This window comes from Bos taurus, chromosome 25 (genome assembly GCF_002263795.3).
Source record: "Bos taurus isolate L1 Dominette 01449 registration number 42190680 breed Hereford chromosome 25, ARS-UCD2.0, whole genome shotgun sequence".
Classification (NCBI taxonomy): domain Eukaryota; kingdom Metazoa; phylum Chordata; class Mammalia; order Artiodactyla; family Bovidae; genus Bos; species Bos taurus.
Window position 1 is genome coordinate 467,818 of NC_037352.1, and position 24,190 is coordinate 492,007.

The 24,190-nt window shown below is 67.2% G+C and overlaps 1 protein-coding gene across 5 annotated transcripts; it reads left to right on the plus strand.

Moving 5' to 3' along the window:
- Positions 1 to 1,215: 1,215 nt before the first annotated feature.
- On the plus strand, positions 1,216 to 17,860 carry CAPN15 (calpain 15). 5 transcript variants are annotated; one of them, XM_005224583.5, is made up of 13 exons: positions 1,216 to 4,194; positions 4,302 to 6,711; positions 10,906 to 12,334; positions 13,016 to 13,224; positions 13,302 to 13,485; positions 13,559 to 13,782; positions 14,454 to 14,579; positions 14,655 to 14,807; positions 15,088 to 15,249; positions 15,338 to 15,564; positions 15,727 to 15,893; positions 15,981 to 16,159; positions 16,230 to 17,860. In XM_005224583.5, the coding sequence occupies exons 2-13, from the start codon at positions 6,530 to 6,532 to the stop codon at positions 16,405 to 16,407; spliced, it is 3,420 nt and encodes a 1,139-aa protein (XP_005224640.1). In that variant the 5' UTR covers positions 1,216 to 4,194; positions 4,302 to 6,529; the 3' UTR covers positions 16,408 to 17,860. The 5 variants fall into 5 exon arrangements, with proteins under 5 accessions (XP_005224640.1, XP_005224641.1, XP_010817447.1 ...); XM_005224584.5 differs by having other exon boundaries at positions 1,216 to 1,317; positions 6,431 to 6,711; XM_010819145.4 differs by having other exon boundaries at positions 1,216 to 6,711.
- Positions 17,861 to 24,190: the final 6,330 nt, after the last annotated feature.

Sequence of the window (24,190 nt, forward strand, 5' to 3'; positions counted from 1 at the left end):
CAAACATCACCTAACTCCCGGTGCAGAGCCCCTTTCCGTGTGGAGGCGGAACTGGACCACGCCCACTCTCCTGAAATCTGGCCTAGCGGAGGGAACCTCGCTCCCGTCTTCCCGCGTGGGCCGTGCCTTCTCCGGCTCCACACACCCCCCGAAAACCAGGGTCCCGGAGTTCCGCCCTCAGCGTCCCCTCGCCTCACTGCGGCCTCCGCGTGCTTCGGGGGCGCCAGGTAAACCGCTGACACCAAAGCTCTTTCAGCCGGTCCTGCTGCCTCTAGAAACCCTAGGCGTCGGAGGGCAGGGGGCCAGGGGCAGGGCCTACCCCCAGTTCCGCGGCTGCTGAGTTGTCAGAGTGACCTCCCGCTGCCCGACGGGCAGGGGCAGAACGTGCCTGAGGAGCCGGTTCTGCTCGGAGGCCCCAAGTATCACACTGGCTTCCTCCCTGCCGGGGGGCCGAGCTGTGCGCTGTGCCTCCCTCGGTCCTCCGGCGGCCCGGGGGTGCTGGTTCCCCCGCTGGCCGAGGAGAACCCGGGGCTCGGACACGCTATTCGCCCAGGTCACCCCCCGAGTGGCGCCGCCCTTGTCGGCCCAGCGAAACTGGAGCGTCGGACCGTGAAACCTTTGCGGGTCCCCAGGAAGCAAAAAAGTTTGGAGGGACCCGGGAGGGAACTGGCGCATTTACCGGCTCCGCGGTCCTCAGGGGCCAGAGCCGGATCCGCAGCCGGGCGCCTCCCAGCACAGAAACCGGAAGCGTCGCGACCGGGCCGCTGAAGGTCCCGTCCCTTCCTGCGGGCCGGGCATTCAGGGGGTTGTAGTCCTCGTTCCCTCCTCGGCGCCTCCTCCAGCACGGCTCGCCGCCCGGCAGCGGAATCCACCACCTCCCTCGGCGCCCGCGGGCGGGACTGCCGGGGACATCGGAGGGCGCCAAGTCGGGGCGGCTACAGGCAGCCGCCCGGGAGTCCGCCTCCCAGCCTGCCTCGCGCGCCGTCCTGGACTCCGCCTCCCGGCCTGCCCCGCGCGCTGCACTGCCTTGTGGGAGCGGTAGTTCGGGCGGGCGATTCACAGTGCCGCGTGCGCCCCGGGCGCGCCGTAGCCACGGGGCCCCGGCCGGGCGCTACGCTACGGAGGCGGCGCAGGGTGCGGCGCGGGCCGGGCCGGGTCGGTGCGCTCGCCGGCTCCGCCACTCAGAACGAGAGGCTGTCGGGGCCGCGCGTCGACGGCAGAGGGCCCGCCCTCCCTCCGAGAACAAGTTGTGGGCCGGCCGGCGCGGGCGAGCGAGCCGGGCCTCGGGGACTGAGGAGGCGCCGCGGGTTTGCGGAGGTGAGTCCCGTCACCCGGGCCAGGCCGGGGCCGGGGGCGCGGCCTGGACCCCCGGGAGGCCGTGGCCGACGGGCGGCGCCTCCTGGGCACTGGGTGGTCGTGGCCGGGCTGGGGACGCTGTTGGAGAGGGGAGCCGCCAGGACCTCGGGCGCCGGGCAGCGGGAGACCAGCCCAGGGTCTGAAGGCGCGGGAGGCGGCCTCAGCCCCTCCTGCCCTTGAGTGCCCTTACCTCCGGTCAGTGTCCCGGCCGCGGCGGCATTAGGGGAAGTGTCCGATCCGGCCCTGTGGAGTGGGGGAGCAAGCGCGTCCTGTCTGCCCGCTGGCCACCAAACACGCTTCCTTCTCCTGTTCTTTTCCTGTTGGCGCTGGAGCGAACCGAAAAGTTACCATGGTGGCCCCCAGAGTGGCTGCCGGGCTGCCGGCCCACCCGGCTGCCCGCAGGAGGGGGCCCTTCTGATCCTGGCCAGGGCAGCCTTGTGTGATCAGATGGCCCTGATGGGGCTGGCTGTCGGGCCCCCTTAACACGCAGGAGTTTGTGACCAGACTGCAGACAACAGGACCCCAGTAAGGTCCAGCCTGGGAGTTCGGGGTCTTGTGGCTGCCAGCCCTGCTCAACTGTGGGGGAGCTGGGACTCAGCTGGGTGCTTGGTTGTTCTGTGCTCTCCTGAGAGCCCCTCCTGTGGGGCCCCCTCCCTCTGCCTGCCTCTGGGGGCAGTGTAAGCCCCTGTGGGAGGACCCCGCCCCCAGAGCTGGACTCCAGGGGAGATGGAGTAAGTTGATCCTTACACTTCTGAGGGCCTTTCTCAACCGTGGGGAGAAGGGTGGGGAGAAGGGTAGTGTTTCTGTGGCCCAGGTGCCTGGAGGAGGGCCCCAGATGGGCGGGGAGCCTGGGAACCCCTGTTTTGAAGCCCTGCTGGTGGGTGCAGCCTGGCCTTGGTGTCAGGCACCTCTCACTTTCTCTTGGGTTGTCCTGCTCCCTGAAGGAGTGCTTCTTTTTTCTTCTGCGTCTGAAGCTGTCTAGAGCTGCTCCCTGTGAGCAACCAGGCTGGCGACCTCGTGACCTCCTGAAAGCCAGGCTTAAACTCAGTGATTGCTAGGCTTTAGAGAGGGAGCGGGTCTTACCTTGTGTCTCTGCTCTAAGGACCCCTGTCCCAGACCAGGTGCTCTGAGAGCAGGAAAGGCTGGGTCCTCCAACCCTTCTGGACGGGGTCATTTGCTAAAACTCTTTGGTTTCAGGCTCTGCATTAGACTCTCTGGACCCGTGTCAGACAGCATCCTGCTGAGCCCTGCTTTACAGACAGGAGGCCCAGGCTGAGGGCAGCCGGGCTGTGGGGAGGGATGAGTGGGCTGCACATCCAGTCCTTCCAGCCCCTGCTTCCACCGCCCCCGATGCTTGTCTTTTATTTGGGAAGAAGGACTCTGCACCCTAGAGGTTCTCTAAAACCATAGATGTCTTCATGGGCCTCACAGGGTTGCAGAAGAGCCTGCGGGGCTGGGTGTGTAAGAGTCCAAGCCCAGACTCGGCCCGGGTGCTCCCTGCCCCCAGGTCAGTCGCTCTTTTGCCCACACTGACTCCAGCCCTCCCACCTGGCACCTGCAGGAGCATCCCAAAGCAGGGACATGGTGGTGTCTCTCTTGCCTAACCTCTTGTGCCACGTTCCCAGGCAGGACCACCCCCCCAGCACCTCCCCCCCCACCAAGAGTGCCCAGTAGGCCTGTGGGGTCCCTTTGGTGTCCCCAGCTCCCCGTGCCCAGCGCTGCCCCAGCGGCACCGAGGCAGGTGGTCAGCAAGCATCCTGCGTCAGCTGCAGGCTGCTCTGGTGACCCAGCTCTGAACTCAGAGGGGCCTCTGGGCCGCAGGGCCAGAACGGCACCTGCTCCTGGGGATGAGAACTGGCCCGCCCGTCTCCACCTTCCTGGATGAGGGGAAGGAGGGTGTGGGTGGAGTTTGGACTTGGACACCTGCCCAGGCACACCTGTCACTCTGGGTCACCCTGTGGATGGCTGTGCTGGAGCTGCCAGGACGGTGCAGGGAGCTGGGGGCCACAGGGGAGCAGCAGGGACCCGACACCCCCAGGACGCGCTGTCCCTCCAGTGAGGACTTGTCCGGCGCTCTGGCCTCCCTGGCCATCCTGGCAGCACCATCTCCCTCCAGCAGCGGCTCCACCCCTGCTGTCTCCTTCCCCCTCCCTGGTGGCCAAACCGCGGGACAGGGCTGGACGGCTCTGCGAGACATCAGAGGGAAAGCAGGCTGATAGCTGCTGTTGATGAGAGCCGTAGCGTCCGTGTCCTGAGGAGGCGCTCATGGCTTCGCTCCCTCGGCCGCTGGGCTGAGCCTGGAGCTGAGGCAGTGCCTGCTGCTGACCCTTCCATGGCCAACCTGGAGATGCTCCCCACGGCCCATCTGCCTCCCCAGGGTGAGCCGGAGGCTCCAGTGCCTTTATGTCTCTGAAGCAACTCTGCCTCCACAAGGCCTGCGGTCACCAGCCACCCAGGCCGCACTGCTCTGCGGCCACTTGGCCAACAGAAATGGGGAAGTGCCAGAGGCAAGCGCCTGTCATCAGGTGGCTCTGAACTTGTGAACTGGAAAGCGAAGTCGTGGTGGCATCCCTGGCTCCCTGGCAGAAGTTTCGTTTTTCTTGAGGCTTGACTGAGCGGGTACGACTAGAGACAGAGAACACGCTGGGACTCTGCGTCCCATCCTCCGGTCTCCCTGCCAGCGAGCCACCCCTCGCTTGTGGGTGTCACTCTGGGGAGCTGTCTTCACCCCTCCCTCCCAGAAAGCAGGGGCCTGGAAGCAGAGCCCTGCCGGCCATGTGACCCGCACAGGGTGGGGGGCCCAGGATCCGGACCGCAGCTGGACACTGCGGAGCCAAGGTGCGGAGACAGCGGCCTCCTGAAGCATGTGTGGGGGAGGGTCTGCGGCCGGACTGTTTCCTCCCGGGCTGGGTAGTGGAATGCTGGTTCCTGTTTTGTTCCTGCAGCTGGTTTTCAGGCGACATTGATGGTGACTCTCAGCAGAATCTCCACAGCCCCCTCCTCAAGGTTCTGGCCCGGCCGGTGGGGGTGTCTGGGCCTCACAGTGCACCTGGGAAGGACAGGAGGCGTGTGCCCCGTGGGCAGGTGGTACCAGGACCTGGGTCCCGGGGAGTCTTGCTGACTGCTTGCTGAGAGCCCTGACTCTTGCCCCCCAGGCACTTTTCCCTGGTGGCCCCAACCATGGCAGAGCCAGGGTGTGGGAGGCCTTGTCCCCTGTGGCCCTGGCTGGCCTAAACAGTGGTGGCCTTGGACCCGGCAGCTAGGAGCAGCTGAGTCAGGCCCCAGACTGCACAGTGTGAGGCCCTGCCGCCAGACGGGCTGTGGCCAGGAGCCTGGGCTCGGGCTGGGAGGTGAGGCTCAGGGGCAGGTCTTGCAGGTAGGCGGCCCTCCCCGCCTGGACAGGTCTGGACTTTGGCCCTGGAGCAGCAGCCCAGCCTGCAGGCTTATCGCCAGGACCCAGAGTCCATCGGCCAGGGGTGCCAACCTGTCTCCCTGCTGCAGGACTCTGCCTGCCACCCCAAGACCAAGGTTGCACGGAAGCCAGGCCCTGTCCTCGCTACCTACCCTGGGCTCTGGCTGTGGGTGGGCCGCCCCCAGCCATCCTCTGTGCTCTCAGTGGGCACGGGCCGAGCTCCTGGTCAGCCCAAGCCTGGACCCGGGCGTAGGTGCTCCTGCTCCATAGGCACCTTCGTGGCTCAGCTTCAGCTCAAGGCCTTGGCCACTCAGGGTTTGGCTGCGGAAAAGGAGTGTTGGATACGCTCAGGGTCTCTCCCTGGGAAGGCGCCCGCGTGGGGTGGGGGCAGGAGGCTGGGGGCTGGCCTGGTTGCCATGCGTCTGCCTTGTCGCCGTGGAGGGGCAGGTGTCCTGAAGGACCTGCTCGGCGTGGGCCTGACCGCCGTGAGCGCCCCCTCGCAGCCCAGGGTGCAGGGCTCCGGCTGCAGCCGCCGCCCGCGTGTGACTCGTCCCCGTGGGGTGAGCGTCCGCCGCGGGAGGGGAAGGGCCGCGACTGGAGGCTCACACGGGCCTCACCCTGACGTCAGGTGGGCCTGGCGGCGTGTCGGGTGTGTCGGGTGACGTGAGTCCGTTCCCCTGTCCTGCCTTTTCCACGTGGCTGTCGGGAATGAGAAGTGAGCCCTGTGGCTCGTGGCGTGCTCCCACTGGTGGCTCTCCTGTCGGTGGACGTGGGGAGCGTTGGCTTTGCAGCCACTGGGGACCCGCACCCCCACCCCTCAGTTGGCTCTGGTCAAGCTGAGGGGAAGCCTGAGTGGTGGGTGACTTGCAGGGGCACCGGGCCTTCAGCAGCCTGTCCAGCCCTGGTCTGGGTCCCTTGGAGGAACAGGTCCGGCAGGCGTGTTGCTGCCCGGCTCTCTGGCCTGACTGCAGCCCTGAGGGCAGGGCCCAGGCCCTCCCCCGTGCGGAGCCGCTGCGCTGCTGGGCCCTGGGCGCCTGCTGGGAGGGCGTCGTGTGTGATGGACCTGGGCTGAGGCAGAGCTGCTGGTCACCTGCTTGACCAGAAAGCGAAGGGGACACCCATGGCGGCCCAGAGGCGGCCCAGGCGTCTTCCCTCGCCTGACTAGGACTCACCTCGTCTGAAAGGAGACGGCCCCCCCACCACCACCTGCCAGCCTCCCACCTCAGGGCAGGAGCACCTGGGCCCACGCCTCCTGAGAGCAGGCAGCCTCCTGGGCCCCTTCCTGCTCACCATATCCAGGTCAGGGGAGGCTGTCCTCCACAGGGGACTTGGTGGTGACTGTGGACGGTGCCCAGGGCTCGTCAGCCCTACCGGGCGCTCCTCTTCCAGCTCATGTTCTCTGGTTAAATATCTTCTCAATCATTTCTTTCAGGGTGAGACCCATTCTGAAGGCCAGCAACCGTGGCACAGCCGCCTTGCCCTGGGGGCGCTGAGGGGGCCATAATGGGGGGCGCCACGGGGCAAGGGGGACCCCACGGTGGCCCTGCTGCAGGCACCCCTGCCTCCCCGGAAGCTGCGCGTGTGCTGGGACCCTCCAGGCGCCGTAGTCACGTGTCTCTTCTCTCTCTGTCTCTGTCATTTCTGTTGTGCTCCTCGGACCAGCCCGGCTCGCGAGGCCGCCCTCCTCCATGCTCCGCCTCGCCCGCCGTCGCCGGCGCCCTGTGACCAGGCCCGGCGCTCAGTGTGGCCGCCGTGGGGGCCATGGGGAGCTCCGCCTCCTCGCTGGCCGCCGAGACCGAGTCGGACCACGGCTTCCCCCGGGGCCCACCCTGCCCGGGGCCCCCGGCAGCGGCTGGCTGGGGTAGGAGCGGCCCCGGGGGGCCTGCATGGGGCGACAGCCTGGGCACCCGGCAGCACCCGCCCCCACGGCCCCGGGCCCGAAGGTAAGCAGGTGGAGCAGGGGCGGCCCCGGGCCCGAGGGCGGGGCTGCCGTCAGGTGCCCTTGCTCGGCTGGCGCCTCTCAGACAAGCGGGCCCTGTCCCTTAGGGCCCTCTGGAGACTCTTTTCACCCCAGAGACCCGGGCGACTCGGGCTGCTCACTGGGCAGAGCACACCCGGGACCCCCGCCCCCTGGAGCTGGGCTGAGGGTCTCAGAACCGCAGATGGTGGGGCCGGGACCGCCACTGCCTCAGGCCGGGGTCTTGCTTGTCCGCTGGCTCTGGAGCGGCTGCTGGAACTGCTTGCTGGGTGGGGCCGGGGGCACGGCACGCACCGAGAATGCTGCTTGCTTCCCGTGGAATCTGGGGCCCTGCCATGGCCCGACGTGTCGCCCTGTGACGTGGCTGCCTGCAGGGGGCAGGGGGTGTGGGTCCCACTGGCGAGCCGCCCTCCGCGTGCCCATGTCCTCCAGCTGCAGCTGCGGCTAGACTCGGCCCCGGCTGCCTAGGCTCCCCCGGTGAGCTCCACCTCCGGGTGCTGAGGTGAGGGGTGGGCAGCCCAGCCAGGATGCCCACTGCTGAGACCTGGTGGGATGGACTCCCAAATGCCCCCACACACGGATGCCCCAGCTTCTCCACGTCCTGCAGCCTGACTGGAGGGCGAGGGGCTCAGCAGACACTCAGAGTCCACCGCCCTTGGGCCAGAGGGGGCACTTGGCCTTCTCGGCGCCCCGGACCACCTCAGGGGCTGCAGACACTGCACTCCGCCAGCAGCCCTCGGCGGGCACTTCCCTCGGACACAGCTCACTTGTGCAGGACAGTACCTGGTGTCTGTGGGGCCCTGAGCGTGTCCTGGGCTCACCGTCTAGGCGGCCGGCCCGTGCGTGGAGCAGGACCTGGGTCCTGGCAGGCTTCTGGGGGTAGCTGAGTGACCCAGTGAGCGTAGTCATGGAGGCCCGCGGCCCAGGGGGGCGGCTGCGGAGCAGGGGCCTCGGCTCCCTGTGCTGAGTCAGTGCCGGCTTGGTTTGGACGGCGCGCACCTGCCGTCAGGGGCTCCACTCACACAGTGGGAATCACACAGCGTGTGGCCTCTGTGTCTGCTTCTCACTAAGCGTTGTGTTCTCAGGCCGTCCGCGTGGTAGCAAGTGTTGGGACTTCGCCCCTTTATGGCTGAGCTATGCTCTGCCGTGTGGAGTAGGCCTGCTGGTTACTGATGGACACTCGCACTGGCGGCTCTGCCGCTGTGGACGTGTGTGGAGAGGATTTTGCACAGACACGTGTTGTTACTTCTCTTGCGTAGCTACACAGAATGAGGTTGCTGGTGTTCACTGTAAGTTCACGTTTAACTGTCTGAGGAGCTGCCAGGCTGTTCTCCACAGTGGTCGCCCCGTTTCCCAGACCCCCAGCCATGCAGGGAGGGCTCTGGTTTCTCCCCGCCCGCCCCGCCTGCATGCAGGGTGGTCGCCGTGCCGCTCTGACCGGCATCTCCCCACGGGCCGCTGTGTCCCTTCGCACCTTCTACACGCACGTGTGTCGTTTCATTTCCGGGTATTTACGTCCTCAGGGTAAGTCCCTGGGGAGGGGGCAATTGCTAGGCCTCAGGGAGGGGCACGGGCCCCGAGGCGGGTGGCAGAGAGGTCGGCTGTCCAGCCCGCACCCTCTCGTTCTCCGGCCCAGTGCCGCCAGCAGTTAACTGTGCCACCTGGAGTGAGTCAGGAGGAAGAGCTGCCAGTGACCTTGAGGAATCCACAGGCACCCGACTAGACACGAGAGGAGCAGGCAGGGGGCTGGTGCGGCAGAGGCAGGCCAACCCTCCCCATGCCTCCGCTGGACATGTGGACGCGCATGTGGGTGGTCCGGGCAAGCCATCCCTGCCCTGAGGGGTGCCCCCTCCACTGAAGAGCCTGCAGGTCTGGGCTTGGTCCCACTGCCAGGCGGACCAGGAGCTGCAATGCCCAGAGGACCTGGGCTTGGTGTGGGTGTCGGCCACTGCAAGCTGCAGGCCTCTCCTGGGGACACAGGCCGAGGGGCCGGCGCAAGACTGGCTGAGGGTGGCCTCGGAGGGAGGTGCCCATGTGCCCCTTGGGACCAGCTGGGGGTCGGGGTCAGGTGGGCGTCCTGCCGGGCAGCGCGGCCTCAGGTCTGCTGGCCTGACCAGCTGGGTCCTCGAGTGGGGACCCCTCTTACTCCTCTAAGCTTTCCAGGGAGCCGAAGGCTATCTCCCAGCTGCTGCAGCCCCTGTGTCCCAGGAGCGCCCGCCCCCACCTCGCTCTCACCTGGGGCTGAGGCTGCAGCCCAGAGAGCTGAGGCTGAGCAGGCGTGCGCTGTCCGCCCCACCTGCCTGCCTTTGCATCCTGAGGGTGAGCGCCCAGCCTCCGAGAGTGCCCGGTACTTGGGAGTGTCTGTGTGGAGGCTCCGGCACGTTAGGGTGCTGGGAGGTGACCCTGGCTTTGGGGCTGGGGTGGCGAAGGCCCAGGCTCCTCCGGACACCCCGCCGCTGCCCCCTGAGCCACTTCATCCCCGCCCACCCTGTGACGTCAAGACTGTCCCCGAGGGGGGCAGCCCGCACCATCTCGCGCTCTCCTGGGACGCCAGCTGAGGATCCCGGTGTGGCCTCATGCTCATCCAGGCCTGGGCCCGGCCAGCTGTTGGGCTGGGCTTCCTGCCCTCCTGCGTGTGCTCAGCACGCCTGGACCACAAGGGGCCTGGAGCCGAGGGCAGGCCCGAGTCTTCCCCCAAGTCTCCCCCAGGCCTCAGGGGCACACGGTGCGCAGGGCGGCCGTCTGAGCATGGGCCCGGGCTGCAGCGTGTGTGTGGCTTGTCTGTGTGGCCGTGTGTGCCCATGCCTTGCCTGTGGGCTTCCTCAGTGGGGAGTAGCAGGGGCATCTCTTAGGTGTTGGTGACGCAGAAGCCCAAGCTGACCCGACCAGGGCCTGTCCACTATTGTGGCGCTGCGGCAGCTGCAGACAGCTCTGAGGCTCAGCCCCGCACCTGGGGAGGCGGCGGCGGCCTGCACCGGCCCAGGAACCCTCACGCTGCTTGGAGGAGGGTTTCTGTTTGTTTTGAAGAGGGGAGTTTTCTTTCTCCCTGGAGTGTTTGGCGTAAACGCAGCACGAGAAGCACGAGCTCTGCACCTCGCTGTAAAGAACAGTTGCTGTTTCTGCCAAGCAGACCAGCTACCGTCAGGGCAGGAGAGCGCGGACGCCCCCCACTCGGGCTGGCCTTGCGAGGCAGTGGGAAGCCAGCCCGCTCCTGCCCCCTGCTCAGCCCGCGGGAGCCGCTGACTCCTCCTGCCTCTGAGTTTGCCCATCCTAAACCTCCCCATGGGTGAATCACGCCACGTGTCGGGGCCCAGTGCCAGTGTGTGTCCGTGCTTCGCTCCTGGCTGCTGAACGGTGTTCCTTATTTATCCATTTACTCATTGATGGACACTTGGCTTGATTCCACCAGTTGGCTGTTGTGGGCAAATCTGCCGTGAGCACGTGTGGATGTGTGCTGGTGAAGAGCATGTACCTGGGGTGGGATTGCTGGGTCCTAACTGTGGTCCTTGCGTAGCTTCTGGGGAGCCATCTAACAGTTTTCCGCAGCAGCTGTGCTATTCTGCGCTCCCCCAGTGATGTGGGAGACCGGGTCACTCCAGCTCCAGGTCCTGGCTCCTGCCCTGCCGGGTGGGCTGGTGCACTTTGCATTTCCCTGACTGATCCGCTGAGCAGCTTTCCACAGGCTTCTCCGTATCTCTGGGGAAAGTCGCCTCAAATCCTCCGCCCATTTTTAAAACCAGGTTTTTGTCGTGTGGTCATAAGAACGATTCATACGTCCTGGGTACTAGACCCTGGTCAGACACACAGTTTGCAAATGCTGTCTCCCGTAGGGTATCTTCTCGCTTTCTTTATGGTGTCCTCTGACTCGTGGAAGATGTTAGTTTTTATGTTCTTTTGTTTCCTCCTTTGTTTGCCTGCATGGTCATGAAAATTTACCCACTTTTTCTGCTTCTAAGAGTTTCATAGTTTTCGTTCCCATGCGTAGGTCATTGATCCATTTTGAGTTAAGTTTTGAATATGGCGTGAGGTACGGGTCTGGCTCCTCCTTTAACATATAGATCCCATTTTCCTAGTGCGTTGGTTGAAAAGACCATCCGTTCCCCGCTGAACACTCTTGATGCCCTTGTCAGAAACCCCTGACCACGGCCTTCCCTTGCAGCCACACGCACTCGCCCGGGCCCATGGCCACGGTCGGGGAGTGGGCCTGCGCACGCTGCACCTTCCTGAACCCAGCCGGCCAGCGCCAGTGCTCCATCTGCGAGGCCCCGCGGCACAAGCCCGACCTGGACCGGATCCTGCGGCTCAGCGTGGAGGAGCAGAAGTGGCCGTGTGCCCGCTGCACATTCCGCAACCTTCTGGGCAGGGGGGCCTGCGAGATGTGTGGCTTCACCCCCGAGCCTGGCCCAGGGGCCTCCCCGCTGCCCATCATCAACGGGGTGCCCCCAGAGCCCCCGGGCAGCTGCCGGGACGAGGCGGGGCCCCTGCGGACAGCGGGGCCGGTGGCTGTGGAGCCGGCAGGTGGACGGCCGGCGGAGGCGGAGGGGCAGGAGGGGGGCGCGGCTGCGCCTGGGAGCGGCTGGGCCTGCCAGCGCTGCACGCTGCACAACACGCCTGTGGCCAGCTCCTGCTCGGCCTGCGGGGGGCCCCGGAAACTCTCGCTGCCCAGGATCCCTCCCGAGGCACTTGTGGTCCCGGAAGTCATGGCTCCTGCAGGCTTCCCCGGCACGTCGGCCCCCGCCCAGCCTGGGGAAGGCGCGGAGGCCAACACTCCTTCTGCCGTGGACCAGGAGCCCCCCCGGGGGCCACCCTTCAGCCCGTTCTCGCCCACCCTCCAGAACAACCCCGTGCCTCGCAGCCGCCGCGAGGTGCCCCCCCAGCTGCAGCCACCGGTGCCTGAAGCCGCCCAGCCCTCACCCTCTGCCAGCTCCAAGGGGCCCCCCCAGGGCCTGGGGCGGCCCACGACCGGGGCCTCCCGCCTGGCGGAGCTGCTGTCAGGCAAGCGGCTGAGCTTCCTGGAGGAGGAGGCGGCCGAGGGAGGCCCCACGCTGCGCCCCCCGGGTCCCGCCAGCCCTGCACACTGCGAGGCTGGCAGCAGCACACCAGGCAGCGACGTCATCGACCTGGGCGGTGACAGCGTGCGTTACACGCCGGCCAGCCCCTCCAGCCCCGACTTCACCACCTGGTCGTGTGCCAGGTGCACGCTCAGGAACCCCACGGCGACCCCCCGGTGCACGGCGTGCGGCTGCTCCAAGCTGCACGGCTTCCAGGAGCACGGTGACACCACCGCCCGCTGCCCCGACTGCAGTGCGGACCGGCCCGGGCCCTGCCCAGCCCACAAGGCCGGCCGCCCCCTCCCCGCAGCGCCATCTGAGCGCCCGGGCCAGTGGGCCTGCCCCGCCTGCACCCTGCTCAACGCGCCTCGGGCCAAGCACTGTGCCACCTGCCACACCCCCCAGCTCATGGCGGCCCAGCGCCGGGGTGTGGCGCCCCTGCGGCGCAGGGAGAGTGTGCTCGTGGAAAAGCGGCGGCAGACGGACGAGGGCGAGGCCAAGGCCCTGTGGGAGGACATCGTGGCCTTCTGCCGGGAGGTGCGGGCACGTGGCGCTCCCTTCGTCCCCCGAGCCTCAGCTCCAGTGACCCTCACGTGACCTCTCACCTGAGATCCTCAGGCCCTTTTCCTTCCATGTCTGCGAGGGTCCTGACCCCTTACCCCCAGCGTGCGTGCCAGCAGCAGTGGCCTCACGGGAAGGTGGGGACAGGCAGGCCAGGTGCCGCCCCTGGATGCAGAGCCCCAGCTAAGACAGGTGCCCCCTGTGCTCTCTGCCCTTGGACTGCAGGAGGCTAAGCCCAGGGCGTCACCCCCAGGGGCCTGGAGGGGGGCGTCTGTCCCCCTGGGCTGCTGCCCTCTGTCACTGCCGGCAGCCCGTCCAGAGCTGTGTCCTGGCCACCCTACCCCTGTCAGGCCCCCCACCTCTCTTTCTAGGGCCTTCAGCGCCCCACACCCACACCTGCAGCCTCCAGGCTGGGCCCCTCACGTCCCCTGGGACACACATACCTCCCACTGGCCCATCACCAGCCTGCTGTGCCCTGGCTGGCTGCAGTCCACCATGCTTACAAAGGGTGGTATGGGCCTCATGAGGCTCAGCCGTGCCATCTGCAGGCTGCGAGCTGCACGCCGCCTCCCTTCCTCTCGGGCTCAGGTAGCTGGGTACTCTCTTGGGGTGGGATGGGGTTCGGCCTGCCCTGAGTTGTGGCCATGGTCTCTGCAGAACAGCGTGAACTTTGTGGACGACAGCTTCCCCCCTGGGCCTGCGTCTGTGGGCTTCCCCGTGGGTGACAGTGTCCAGCAGCGCGTGCGTCAGTGGCTGCGGCCGCACGAGATCAATTGCTCCGTGTTCAGGGACCACAGCACCTCCTGGTCTGTGTTCCACACGCTCCGGCCCTCGGACATCCTGCAGGGTCTCCTGGGGAATTGCTGGTGAGTGTGGGTCTCCCACCCAGGGTGAGGGAGTGGGCGGGCGGGCGAAGCTCCCCCTGAATCCTGGTCTCGTACAGGTTCTTGAGTGCGCTGGCAGTGCTGGCTGAGCGGCCGGACCTGGTTGAGCGGGTGATGGTTACGCGCAGCCTGTGTGCAGAGGGTGCCTACCAGGTGCGGCTGTGCAAGGACGGCACGTGGACGACGGTGCTGGTGGACGACATGCTGCCCTGTGACGAGGCCGGCTTCCTGCTCTTCTCCCAGGTGGGCGGGGGCGTGGGCGGGTGGGCGGCAGGTGCGAGGAGGCAGCGGCCTCACGACTCCAGCCCCCCCGCAGGCTCAGCGCAAGCAGCTGTGGGTGGCCCTCATTGAGAAGGCGCTGGCCAAGCTGCACGGCTCCTACTTCGCGCTCCAGGCCGGGCGTGCCATAGAGGGCCTGGCCACGCTCACCGGTGCCCCCTGTGAGAGCCTGGCCTTGCAGGTCAGCTCCACGAACCCCCGCGAGGAACCGGTGGACACTGACCTCATCTGGGCCAAAATGCTGAGTTCTAAAGAGGCTGGGTAAGAGGGACAGCCACTCTGGGGACCTGGAGCAGCGGGAATAGTCAGGCCAGTGCCCTGATCTGCACCCACGTTTCACAAGATATTTCTGGCACGGGCTAACCACAGCTGGGAGGCCCAGCTCCCCATGCTGTGCCAGCCACCCCACCTGCTTGGATGGGGTGAGGGCAGGTGGGGTGTTGTCTGTCAGCTTGTACCTAGAAGGCCCTGTCCTGACCTGGGCCTGTGATGACCATCAGCACCCTTGGGAGTCCACGTGGAGTGAGCGCCGTGGTGGCACCTGGCAGTAGCAGCCCCCAGGGTGGATGGGTTGGGGGAGCGGGGGCTTCTGAGCCCCAGCATGCACTGGCCAGTGTCTGGGGAGGGTCCAGGACCCTTGCCCTCAGCTGTGGTGGGCAGTGGCATGGCTCTGCCCCTTGGGGAGCAGCATCTCTGAGCTGGCGGGCCCCCAGCCTTGCCAGACCTCCACGGGACCCAGGCCTGCCCGCCCCGCTGAGCTTGGCCCACCACTTCCTGAGCCCCGGCGTCCCACGTGGGTCTCCCACAGGCAGGGAGACCCCCACCTGGAGCTGCACCTCCCCAAGGCAGGCCAGGACAGCAGGTGTCCCCTAGAGAGGGAGCCCACCCCAATACCAAGGGGCCCCGGTCAGCGGGCTGCTCTAACTGCACAGGTTCCTCATGGGTGCCTCCTGTGGTGGGGGCAACATGAAGGTGGACGATGCTGCCTACGAGAGTCTAGGCCTGCGTCCCCGCCACGCCTACTCCATCTTGGATGTCCGGGATGTCCAGGGCTCCAGGTAAGGATGGGCGTGGTGATGCATGGGCAGGGTGGGGCCGTGGGAATGGCCCCCGACCCTGTGGTCTGTCCGCAGGCTCTTGCGCCTACGGAACCCATGGGGCCGCTTCTCCTGGAACGGCAGCTGGTCAGATGAGTGGCCACACTGGCCGGGGCACTTGCGGAGTGAGCTCATGCCGCATGGCAGCAGCGAGGGTGTCTTCTGGATGGAGTACAGCGACTTCGTCAGGTACCACGCTCACCCTGGCGAATACAGGGTGTTTCCCAGGAGCTCCGCCTGTCTACTGCCTGGCGGGAGTGCTTCTGCTGGGGCTCTGCCCGTTGATCAGCCTTAGGGCCTGGCGCCCCCTGGCGGTGTCCACAGACAACAGCCAGGACTGGGGTATCTGAACACGGATTCCAAGAGTTCCCATGGGGCGAGAGCCTGCTGCAGTCACCCTGCCCAGGGACACATGCCGTGCGGGCAGCTGGGTGGAGGCCACTCAGCCAGCTGTCCTCTGGCTGCCCAGGTACTTCGACTCCGTGGATATCTGCAAGGTGCACTCGGACTGGCAGGAGGCGCGGGTGCAAGGCAGCTTCCCCAGCTCGGCCAGCGGGCCGGTGGGTGTGACGGCCCTCACGGTGCTGGAGCGTGCGTCCCTGGAGTTTGCCCTCTTCCAGGAGGGCAGCAGGTGGGCCGGGCGGACTGGGGGCGGGATGGCAGGGTGGCACAGGTCTAGGGGCGGGGCCTGGCCACTCGCAACCTTTCCGTTCGCCCAGGCGCGCGGACTCAGTGGACAGTCACCTCCTGGACCTGTGTGTCCTGGTGTTCCGGGCCTCCTTTGGCAGCGGTGGCCGCCTGAGCCTGGGCCGCCTGCTAGCCCACAGCAAACGCGCCGTGAAGAAGTTCGTCAACTGTGATGTGATGCTGGAGCCTGGCGAGTATGCCGTGGTGTGCTGTGCCTTCAACCACTGGGGCCCCGTGCCCGGCCCACCCGCCCTGCAGGGTAGGTGACTGTGGCCGCTCAGCCCCAGGCCCCGCCCACACGGCCCCGGCCCCGTCCCACAAAGCCCAGACCCGCCCATGGCCCCCAGGCTCCGCCCACACCGTCCCTATTAGCTCGGGCCCGCCCTACACTCTCCCTCATTCTCTCCCTCCCTCCTTGCAGCCTCCAGCCCCTCAGCGGGGGCCCCACGCAACACCCCAGAGGCGCCCGGCCATGTGCTGGCCGTGTACAGCTCGAGGCTCGTCATGGTGGAGCCCGTGGAGGCCCAGCCGACCACCCTGGCCGACGCCATCATCTTGCTCACGGAGAGCAGGGGCGAACGGCACGAGGTGAGTGGGCGGGCGTGGGCCCTGGGGAGGCAGCAGGAGGTGGCTGCCCACGGCCCGCCCACCCACACCTGCACTGCCTGCGCCCAGGGCCGCGAGGGCATGACCTGCTACTACCTGACGCACGGCTGGGCGGGGCTCATCGTGGTTGTGGAGAATCGGCACCCCAAGTCTTACCTGCACGTACAGTGCGACTGCTCCGACAGCTTCAACGTGGTGTCCACGCGCGGCAGCCTGCGCACCCAGGACAGCGTGCCACCCCTGCACAGGTGCGCCCCGCCCTGCCCTGCCCCCGGCGGCCTGCTGGCCCCACAGGCCCTCACCGGCCCCCTCCCCCAGGCAGGTCCTGGTGATCCTGTCTCAGCTGGAAGGAAATGCTGGCTTCTCTATCACCCACCGCCTGGCGCACCGCAAGGCAGCACAGGCCTTCCTCAGTGACTGGACGACCTCCAAGGGCAGCCACAGCCCCCCACTCACGCCCGAGGTCGCTGGCCTGCACGGGCCCCGGCCGCTGTGACCTCCTTGCCCCCACCTGCCTGCCCCCACACGCACTTTATGAGGGAGACCCCAACACAGGACGCTTGAACCACAATCTCAGGACCCCCACCCAGGGAGCTCCAGCTGTGGGCACAACTCCCCCGGCCCTCCCCCCACCCCTCCCTCCTGCCCAGGGCCTCCCAGCCACCCAGCAGATTACCTCGAACCCACCTCCAGCTCTAGGGGGACATGTGCCAGCCTCTCGGACCAGGCCACCTTGAGATCTGGCTCCAACCTCCAGGGTCAGGGTGAGGCTGCTCCTTATCCATGGGCCCAGGTCTCCTGCCCGGATCAGGCAGCCATGTGCTCCAAATCCAAATCTGGGCAGGTCAGAGGCCAGGACCCCAGAATGAGAGCAGGGACCGCCCTTGTCGTAGGGGTCAGAGGTCAGGACTCCAGGGTGAGAGCAGGGACCATTTCTGTTTTGTGATCAGAGGCCAGGACCCTGAGGTGAGCAGGGACCACCCCCTTGTTGGGTCAGGCCAGGACCCCAGGGTAAAAGTAGGGACCACCTCTATTTTAGGGGGTCAAGGCCAGGGCCCAAGGATGAGAGCAGGGACCACCCCAGTTTGGGGAGGTCAGAGGTCAAGACCCCAGGGTGAGAGTAGGGATACCCCTTTGTGGCCAGAGGTTGAGAACCTTTCCTCAGTTTGCCCCCATATCCCACCTATCCGCCCCACCCCCCGCAAGCCCTCATGTGGCCAGCAGGGGTCCCTGGAGCCCCAGCAGGGTCCGAGGAGGCAGGTGCCTGGCAACTGTGGGCTGAACCAGGGTGGGGAGGGACACTATGCAATTCCTGGCATGCCAGCCAGGATCGAAGCCATGCCCTGGGCCGGGGCTGGGGTGGTGGTCAGGTGGTCCTGGGCCCAGCCCCGTGCTTGGCACCACCTGACCTGCAGGAGAAGCAGAGTCCCAGAGTCCCCCAGGCCGTGTCCAGGCACATGCAGGGTGGGCCCCAGCCCCGCACCCCTCCCCCCTGAGCCAGCGTTCTCCCTGTGCTGCTCAGCCCTGAGCTCTGTGTCTGCCTGGGGACGACTAAGGCCGCTTCCTGGGTGCCCAGTTCACTGCCCAGCAGCCCCTGGCAGCGAGTGCCCTGCCCGTGGTCCCTCGCTTTCCGTGGGGCTTGCTGGGTTGGGGAGGGGCAGATTCACGCCTGGAGAAGCACTAGGCCCCAGCCCCCTTTGTACTCCTTCCGTTACTCTGAGTGGGGGGTCGCCCCTGGAGAAGCACCAGAAGCACTAGACCCCCACACCCGCCCCCTTTGTACTCCTCCTCGTACTCTGAGCTGTGAGTATTTTTAACCCTGTACATACGGCAGCTCTTCTGACGCAGAGACTATTTTATCAACGTCAGCGCCATCCCCGTAGGATGACCCCATGGGTGTTTCCAGACTCAGGCTCCGACGGACCAAATAAAGATGTTTTGTTTTGTAAGTTTGTTCTCGTCTATCTCTCCCCAGGGCCCCTGGCCCCTGGGCTCCTCTCTGGGACAGAGCTGTGCCCATCTAGGGACAGCCTCTCTGGGATGCCTGGGCAGGTACCCAGGCCTGCCTCCCAGGGAGCCTTCAGGGGCACCCTGCCATCGGCTGCCTGCACCCCAGGAAAGACAGGGCATCCAGCTGGGGCAGAGGCTCAGGCCCAACCCTGTGGTGGTTTGCAGACTGGTACCCATGAAGCCTCAGAAGGGCCATGCCTGTGCCGGGCTTTTCTTGGAGAGAGAGCTGTGTTCCACGCACCTGTCTGGATTTGTCGGTCCTGGGCGGAGCAGAGGGAGAGTGGGCCTGGGAGATAGCCACCCTGTGCCCACTCCCTGCCAGGCTGGGTGGCGTGCGGCCTGCAGTCCCAGCCCAGGCTCTGTGTGGGGCCAGGCAGGCCAGCCTCCCAGCAAGAAGGGGGGCTGGGGTGCCGAGGCCGCACAGGGTGTAAGAGGCCTGTCTCGGGCCAGCCTATCGAATGTGAAAGCAATTAAAGCCACCAGCAGTGTTCGCTCCAGGCGGGCCTCGGGCGGCGGGGAGCTGCCACAACGCATCTCGGCTCAGCACCTGGAGACGCCCCCCCACCCCACCTCCTGCTCCATCCGCGGCTGCGCGGCCACGCCGGACCTTGTCCTCCGGGGGCCGGGCTCCATCACCCCAGGGCGTCCCAGGGAGCCTGGGCCCGCATCGCTGCAGCCCTGAGACACCCAGGACATGAGAGCTGACGGGCCTGGGGGCTGCCTGCCTCCCTGTCAGCTGGCCTGGAGAGCCCGGCCTGTGCCCGCTCCCCTTGGACACCTTCCTCGGCAGGGAGGGCTGAGGGAATTAGGAGTCAGGGGCCCACGGGTAGGACACTTCTCGGGGACGCAGCTGCTCCCAGGAGGTGCTGCGGGTGCTGAGGTGGGGCCTAGCGGCACCTGGACCTAAGCCGGTGCGGGCGGTGGGCGAGGCACAGCCTCTTGACGCACCCGCGGGGGCGCCTGTCCGGGCTGCGTCCCCCCACGTCCCCTGTCTTTGCTGGCTGGAGCGCCTCCCGGCCCCTTACCCAGGCCGCTTGGCTGCCCACCCGTTGGCCGCGGTGGCCTTCCTGAGGCAGGCGGTGGGGTGTTCTCACTTGTGAGGCAGCCCTGTCAGAAGCACTTAGTGTACAAATTAGCTGCGGCCTCCCGCCTCCTCCGCGCTCTGGGCTCTGGGCTCCGCAGACTCCCGCCTGCCCCGGGCGCCCACCCACAACAGCGGTGGCCAGCCGGCTCCTCCGTGGCCCCTGACCTTGACCTGGACAGGGGTGACTGCAAGGGGCGGGCATCCAGCCAGCCAGCAGGGGCTCCTGCTCTCAGCCCAGCACCGAGCCTGCCCTGAGGGCCAGGGCCAGCGTGCAGAGCCATGGGGGGATGGACCCCGAGCCACACACAGACTGCAGCCCCCGCTGCCCCGCCTGCCGGCCGGCCTGCCACTCAGGCAGGGAAAATCGCCTGTGACAGGCCCAGGAAGGCCGGGCCCCGGGGGCCGCGCGGGACACGCACAGCTCCTCTTCCAACATATGGTTGCTGTCGGCCCCGGGCACTGCTCGGCCAGCGCGCCAGAGCTCTGCGGCCCGAGCTGCACCCCCACCCGCCCGGCCGGCTGCTCCTTCGGATCCACCCGGCCCCTGCCCCACTGGTATACGCCCCCCAACAGGGAGCTCACTCCCGCGGCAGCCCCTCCAGCTAGCAGCCAGGAGCTTCTGGTTCCAGGACCTCCAGTGCGCGTGGAGAACTGGTCCCGCCCCACCCCAGGGGGTCACTGAGCGAGCTTTGGTGGAGGGGCCAGGGGTGCTTCCCAAGGATGGCGCTGGTTGGGGAGGGCTGCAGTGAGCAGGTTTGGGGCCAGGAGCCTCCCAGCTGCACACCCTCTCCCTCGGCGTGGGCCCACTCTGCACCATGTCCTGGGCCGGCTGGATAGCCCCACAATGCCCTCCCTAGAGCATGCCCCCCATGGGCGCGCCCCTGCGGGTCTGTGGCGCCCCCACCAGTGCCCCAGTGTCACCCGGTCCTGTCAGTGTGGCTTTGCTGCCCCCTCACAGACCTGCAGTGAACCTGCTGTGGCTCCCCAGTGCTCTCAGGGCCCCGGGCATGACCTCGCCCCTGGGGACCGTGCCATGAGTCCCTGAGGCCACCTCGAGTGTGCAGGAGGGAAGTGCCTAGGATGACTCAGGCTCTGCCTGTGGTGGAGCTCTCAGACGCTTGGGGGGCTGCCACGTGTCATCAGCAAGAGGGTAACCATGAGCCATGGCCATCGTCCACCTGGCGCTGACCCCTCCCAGGGCTCAGACCCTGCTCATGGGCTGTGCCACTGTTCCCCTTCCCATGGGGTGAGCAGAGGCTGCCCGACCCCAACACCAGTCCTGGTGAGGGCTGCGCATGGATGCTGAGGGGAGGAGACAGGCCTGCCTCGGGCACCACACCGCTGTCCCCCTGCCTTCCCTGGACCCACTGTCCGTCCTGCCCACGTGCCCCTGGCACACAAGTGCCGGCATCAGTGGAAGTGACAGATGCGCAGCCTTGGGCAAGCGGGCAGAGCAGGTTAATGGCCATGATGCCTCCCTGGAGGCAGAGGGAGGGGCTGCGTGTCTCCCCGCCCCGCACCAGGACAAGCTGAGGGAAGGCTGCTCCCTAGGGCCCCCTGCCCAGTCTGCAGGCCCAGACCGATACCCAGAGAGCATGGGCAGAGGATTCCGGGCTCAGGCCACAAGGGGATCAAGCCCCTGAGCTCAGGGGTCCCTGATGCTGCCTCTGGGGTAGGGCCAAATCCCTGGGCCCGAGCACACACCAGCATGTTGGGATGCTGGGGTGGGGCCTGTGGGTGGGTCATGACCTCCTGCCTCCCACCACACCCTACTGCAAGGTGAAAGTGGGACAGGCTCTGGGCACACTGTACCAGCTGCAGGGAGCAGAGATGCCCACGGTGGCTCAGGCAGAGCACCGCTGACCAGCCTCCCCTGCCGCGGCCAGGGCCAGCCTGTGCACCCTGACTCAGCACTGGGGACAGGCTGTCAGGCTGAAGCTGCAGCTGAGCTCTGGGACCCCTGCTGTGCACTCAGGGGTACCCACCTGTACCCCTGGCAAAAGCCCTCCTGGAGCCCGGCCATGCCCTTCAGTCTGAGCTCAGGGAGCAGGACTACTCCGTGTCCCGCCCATACTCCGGGGAGGGCTGTCCACAGGGCCAAGCTGCCCTCCATGGCCTCCTGCCCCTTCTCTGGGGCTTTACCAGGCTGTCCTGAGACGCCCCTCCCTTCCCCTGGAGGGTGGCAACAGCCTCCAGCCAGCCGGCCCCCTGTGTGGGCAGCAGGGCCTCCCAGAGAGCAGGAGGAGGAGTCAGCAGTGGGGGGCCAGAAAGCTCAGTGCCATCCCTGGGACCCCCAGCCCCAGGTCTCAGGGTGACCTGTGCCCCCTGCCCTGTCTGGGCAGTGCCCAAGATGGGCCGGGACCTGGCTGTGTGTGTCCGGAGTGGGGTCTGTGTGCAGAAGGAGCAGGCCTCTTGGCCCCGACGCCCCGCAGAGCTGCTGGCGTGACGACCGCTCAAGCTGTCTCCCGGCCTGGGGCTGCCTGCACGGTCAGCTGGTCAGCTGGGCCAGGCCGGGCAGGCAGAGAGGGACGGCTGGTGGGCCGTGCCCACGCCCCGCAGCCCTCCACCCCTCCCACCCTGCCCTGTGGGCTTGCCGGGGGGAAGTGGGGTCTCCCCAGTTGTATCAGGGAGGGTGACACTGGACAGTCACCCTCACACCAGTGTCCTGGCACTGGACGCCCCCAGAACACGGTGCCCTGCTCCTTACAAATGCCAGTCAGGGCTGACCAGAGTGCCAGCAATAGCGCCGTGGCCAGTCACCCTCCTGCACAGCTGGGGAAACTGTGGCCAGGCTCACAGGGCCCAAAGTGCTCCATCCCAGAGACCCTACAGGACACACCTTTGCCCCCCAAAGTGCCCCTGTCCCCGCACTGAGCTGCACTGCCCTGGGCTTCAATGGGGGTTCCAGAGAAGGTGGAGCGGACACTCATGGGGGCCTCTGGGGCAGCACTTGCCCCTCCGATGGCAGACCCCACCCCACTCCTGAGATGGACATCACGCACCTCCGGGTTCGGACACCGTCCCCTGAACAAAGGCAAACATCCTCTGAGGAACTGGCCTGGCCTGCAGTCTGTGTCCACTTCCAGAATGGTGCTGGCTGCTCGGGGGGACTTCTGCTAGGACCCAGCTGAGACGTGGGGCCCCAGACTATTGACTTTGGATGTTTGGTATCAACATGGAGTCAAGCTTTGCGGGCGGTGGAGCGGCTCAGGCTGTGAGGATAGAGGGGGCGGTGTTTCCTGGTGGGCCCTTTCCCCGCCCCGCCTGGTTCAGCGGCCCTCCGGGGAGGGACGGGCAGTGGAGAGGAGGCCTGCCAGCAGCGGGCAGGGGCAGGGCCCTCCCCAGAGCACCTGCCAGGGGACTGGGGGTGATGCTTCCAGAAAGCAGGAGTGAGCGCATGGGACCCTCTTTTCCAGAGTTAGTGACTGTCAGTGGGCAGGGCAGGGGCTTGGAGGTGCAGAGCCATTCAGCCTCTTGTTTGGAGAAGAGAGAAGGGCACTGCAGGCAAGCCTTGGTCAGCAGAGGAGACTCGCTGCACGAGTGTGCAGGGCTCTGCCCTCCTCAGCCAGCTCTGTTCTCCAAGGTCCTCCTGTCCCGGGCCTCAGCCTCCAGGCCCTAGCTCAGGCGGAGGGGCTGTCAAGGGGCCAGAGCCCTGCCCTGACGGATGAATGCTGACGGCCCCACTCCCTGCGCCCTCGGCCGCTGACACCCCATCATACCGCTGCGGGGACCCCGGGAGACCTGGCTGCCTCTGCGCACCCCCGCGGCAGCCTGCAGGCGACGAGGGCGGAGACGTGCCAGGCGCCCCTCGTTCGGCCGCACACCTGCGTCTCCACTGCGCGCGCCTCCACGGGGCTGCCCGACCCTGCCCTGCTCGGGCGGCGCCACCGGTGTCACCGGCCAAGACTCCATCCACGAGTTGCCGGCGCGGCGCAGATTGCTAAGCCGGTCCCGGGCGCGTGAGGCCGGTGAGTGCGCCGAGGGGGCGACTGCGGGCTGGGGAGTGGGAGAGACGGGGGAGCACCCGAGGTGGGGAGGGGATCACTGCCGGCGCTCGGGCGCCTCCGCCCCCCTCGAGCCTGGGTCGGAGGTCGCCGCGCCCCCCGGAGCCGGCGCCGTGGCGCACGCGCCGCCGCTCCTGCCACCAACTTCGGTAGGTGCAAGTCGGCGTCGGGGAACGCGGTCCGTGGCGGAGGCTTCGGGGACTCGCTGCCTAGTGAGTGACTGCAGACCGCGCGGGGTCCCTCTGCAGTTTCCCTGGCGGGAATCGTGGTCGCGCCCCGAGAGCCCGTGCAGGTCCCTGGGGTGCGGGGTCGCGGCGGCGCCGGGCGGGAAGTTCCCGCGGGGTTCCGGGGCTACACGCAGACTTATCACGGCGCAGCAGGCTCCATTCTGCCCAGGGCGCAGGTAGAGCGGGCGCGGGCGGCGGCGGGTCTGAAGTTTGGGGGCCGCGAGAGGCCGCCAGGATTGTCCGGGCGTGGGCGGGGCTGCCCCAGCCCCACATCCCCCACTTCGCGGTGTCCAGGCTCCACGAACTATTAGGGCGCAGTAGAAGCGTCGTTATAGGAGGACGCCCTGCAGGGAAGCGGGGAGGGAGTTGGGGTCTGGACTTCAGCCCTGGAGGAGCCTGGTCACCTGCACAACGCCCTGTGGGGTGCTCCCAAGTCCCAAGGGCGCAAGACACAAGGTCTAATCCCCTGGTGGCTGCTGGGGGCTCCAAGCGCTGGGTGCCCCCTCTCCCCCCTGGGGTGGGGCCTCCTGCCTGGCCGGCTGTCAGCTCTCCCCCAGCCAGGGAAGGGTTAGTGGGACCAGGTGTCTGGGCCAGCACATGGGGGGCGGCAGGCCACGCTGGGCACAGGCACCCAGTCACAGTCACGGGTTGGGACACGTGTGAATGAATATGCCTTTGGAGGTGTGGGGTGTGTGCTGGTGTCTGGGGGTGTTTTATGCTTGTGCACAGTCATGCTGGGCAGGTACCAGGTGTTCTCTGGGCCCCCATGGGGTCAGCAGCACTGAGATGTCTCTCTACCAAGCCCCCCTGCAGCCAGGTGACTGCTTCGAAGCCCAACACAGGACAAGCCTCTTGCCTGCTGAGTTCAGGGGTCTAGGAGGAGCCCCCCCAGTCCAGGGGCCCGGCTGGGAGGTGGGGTGGTGGTGGCACCAGGCGGCACAGCTGTGTGGCTCC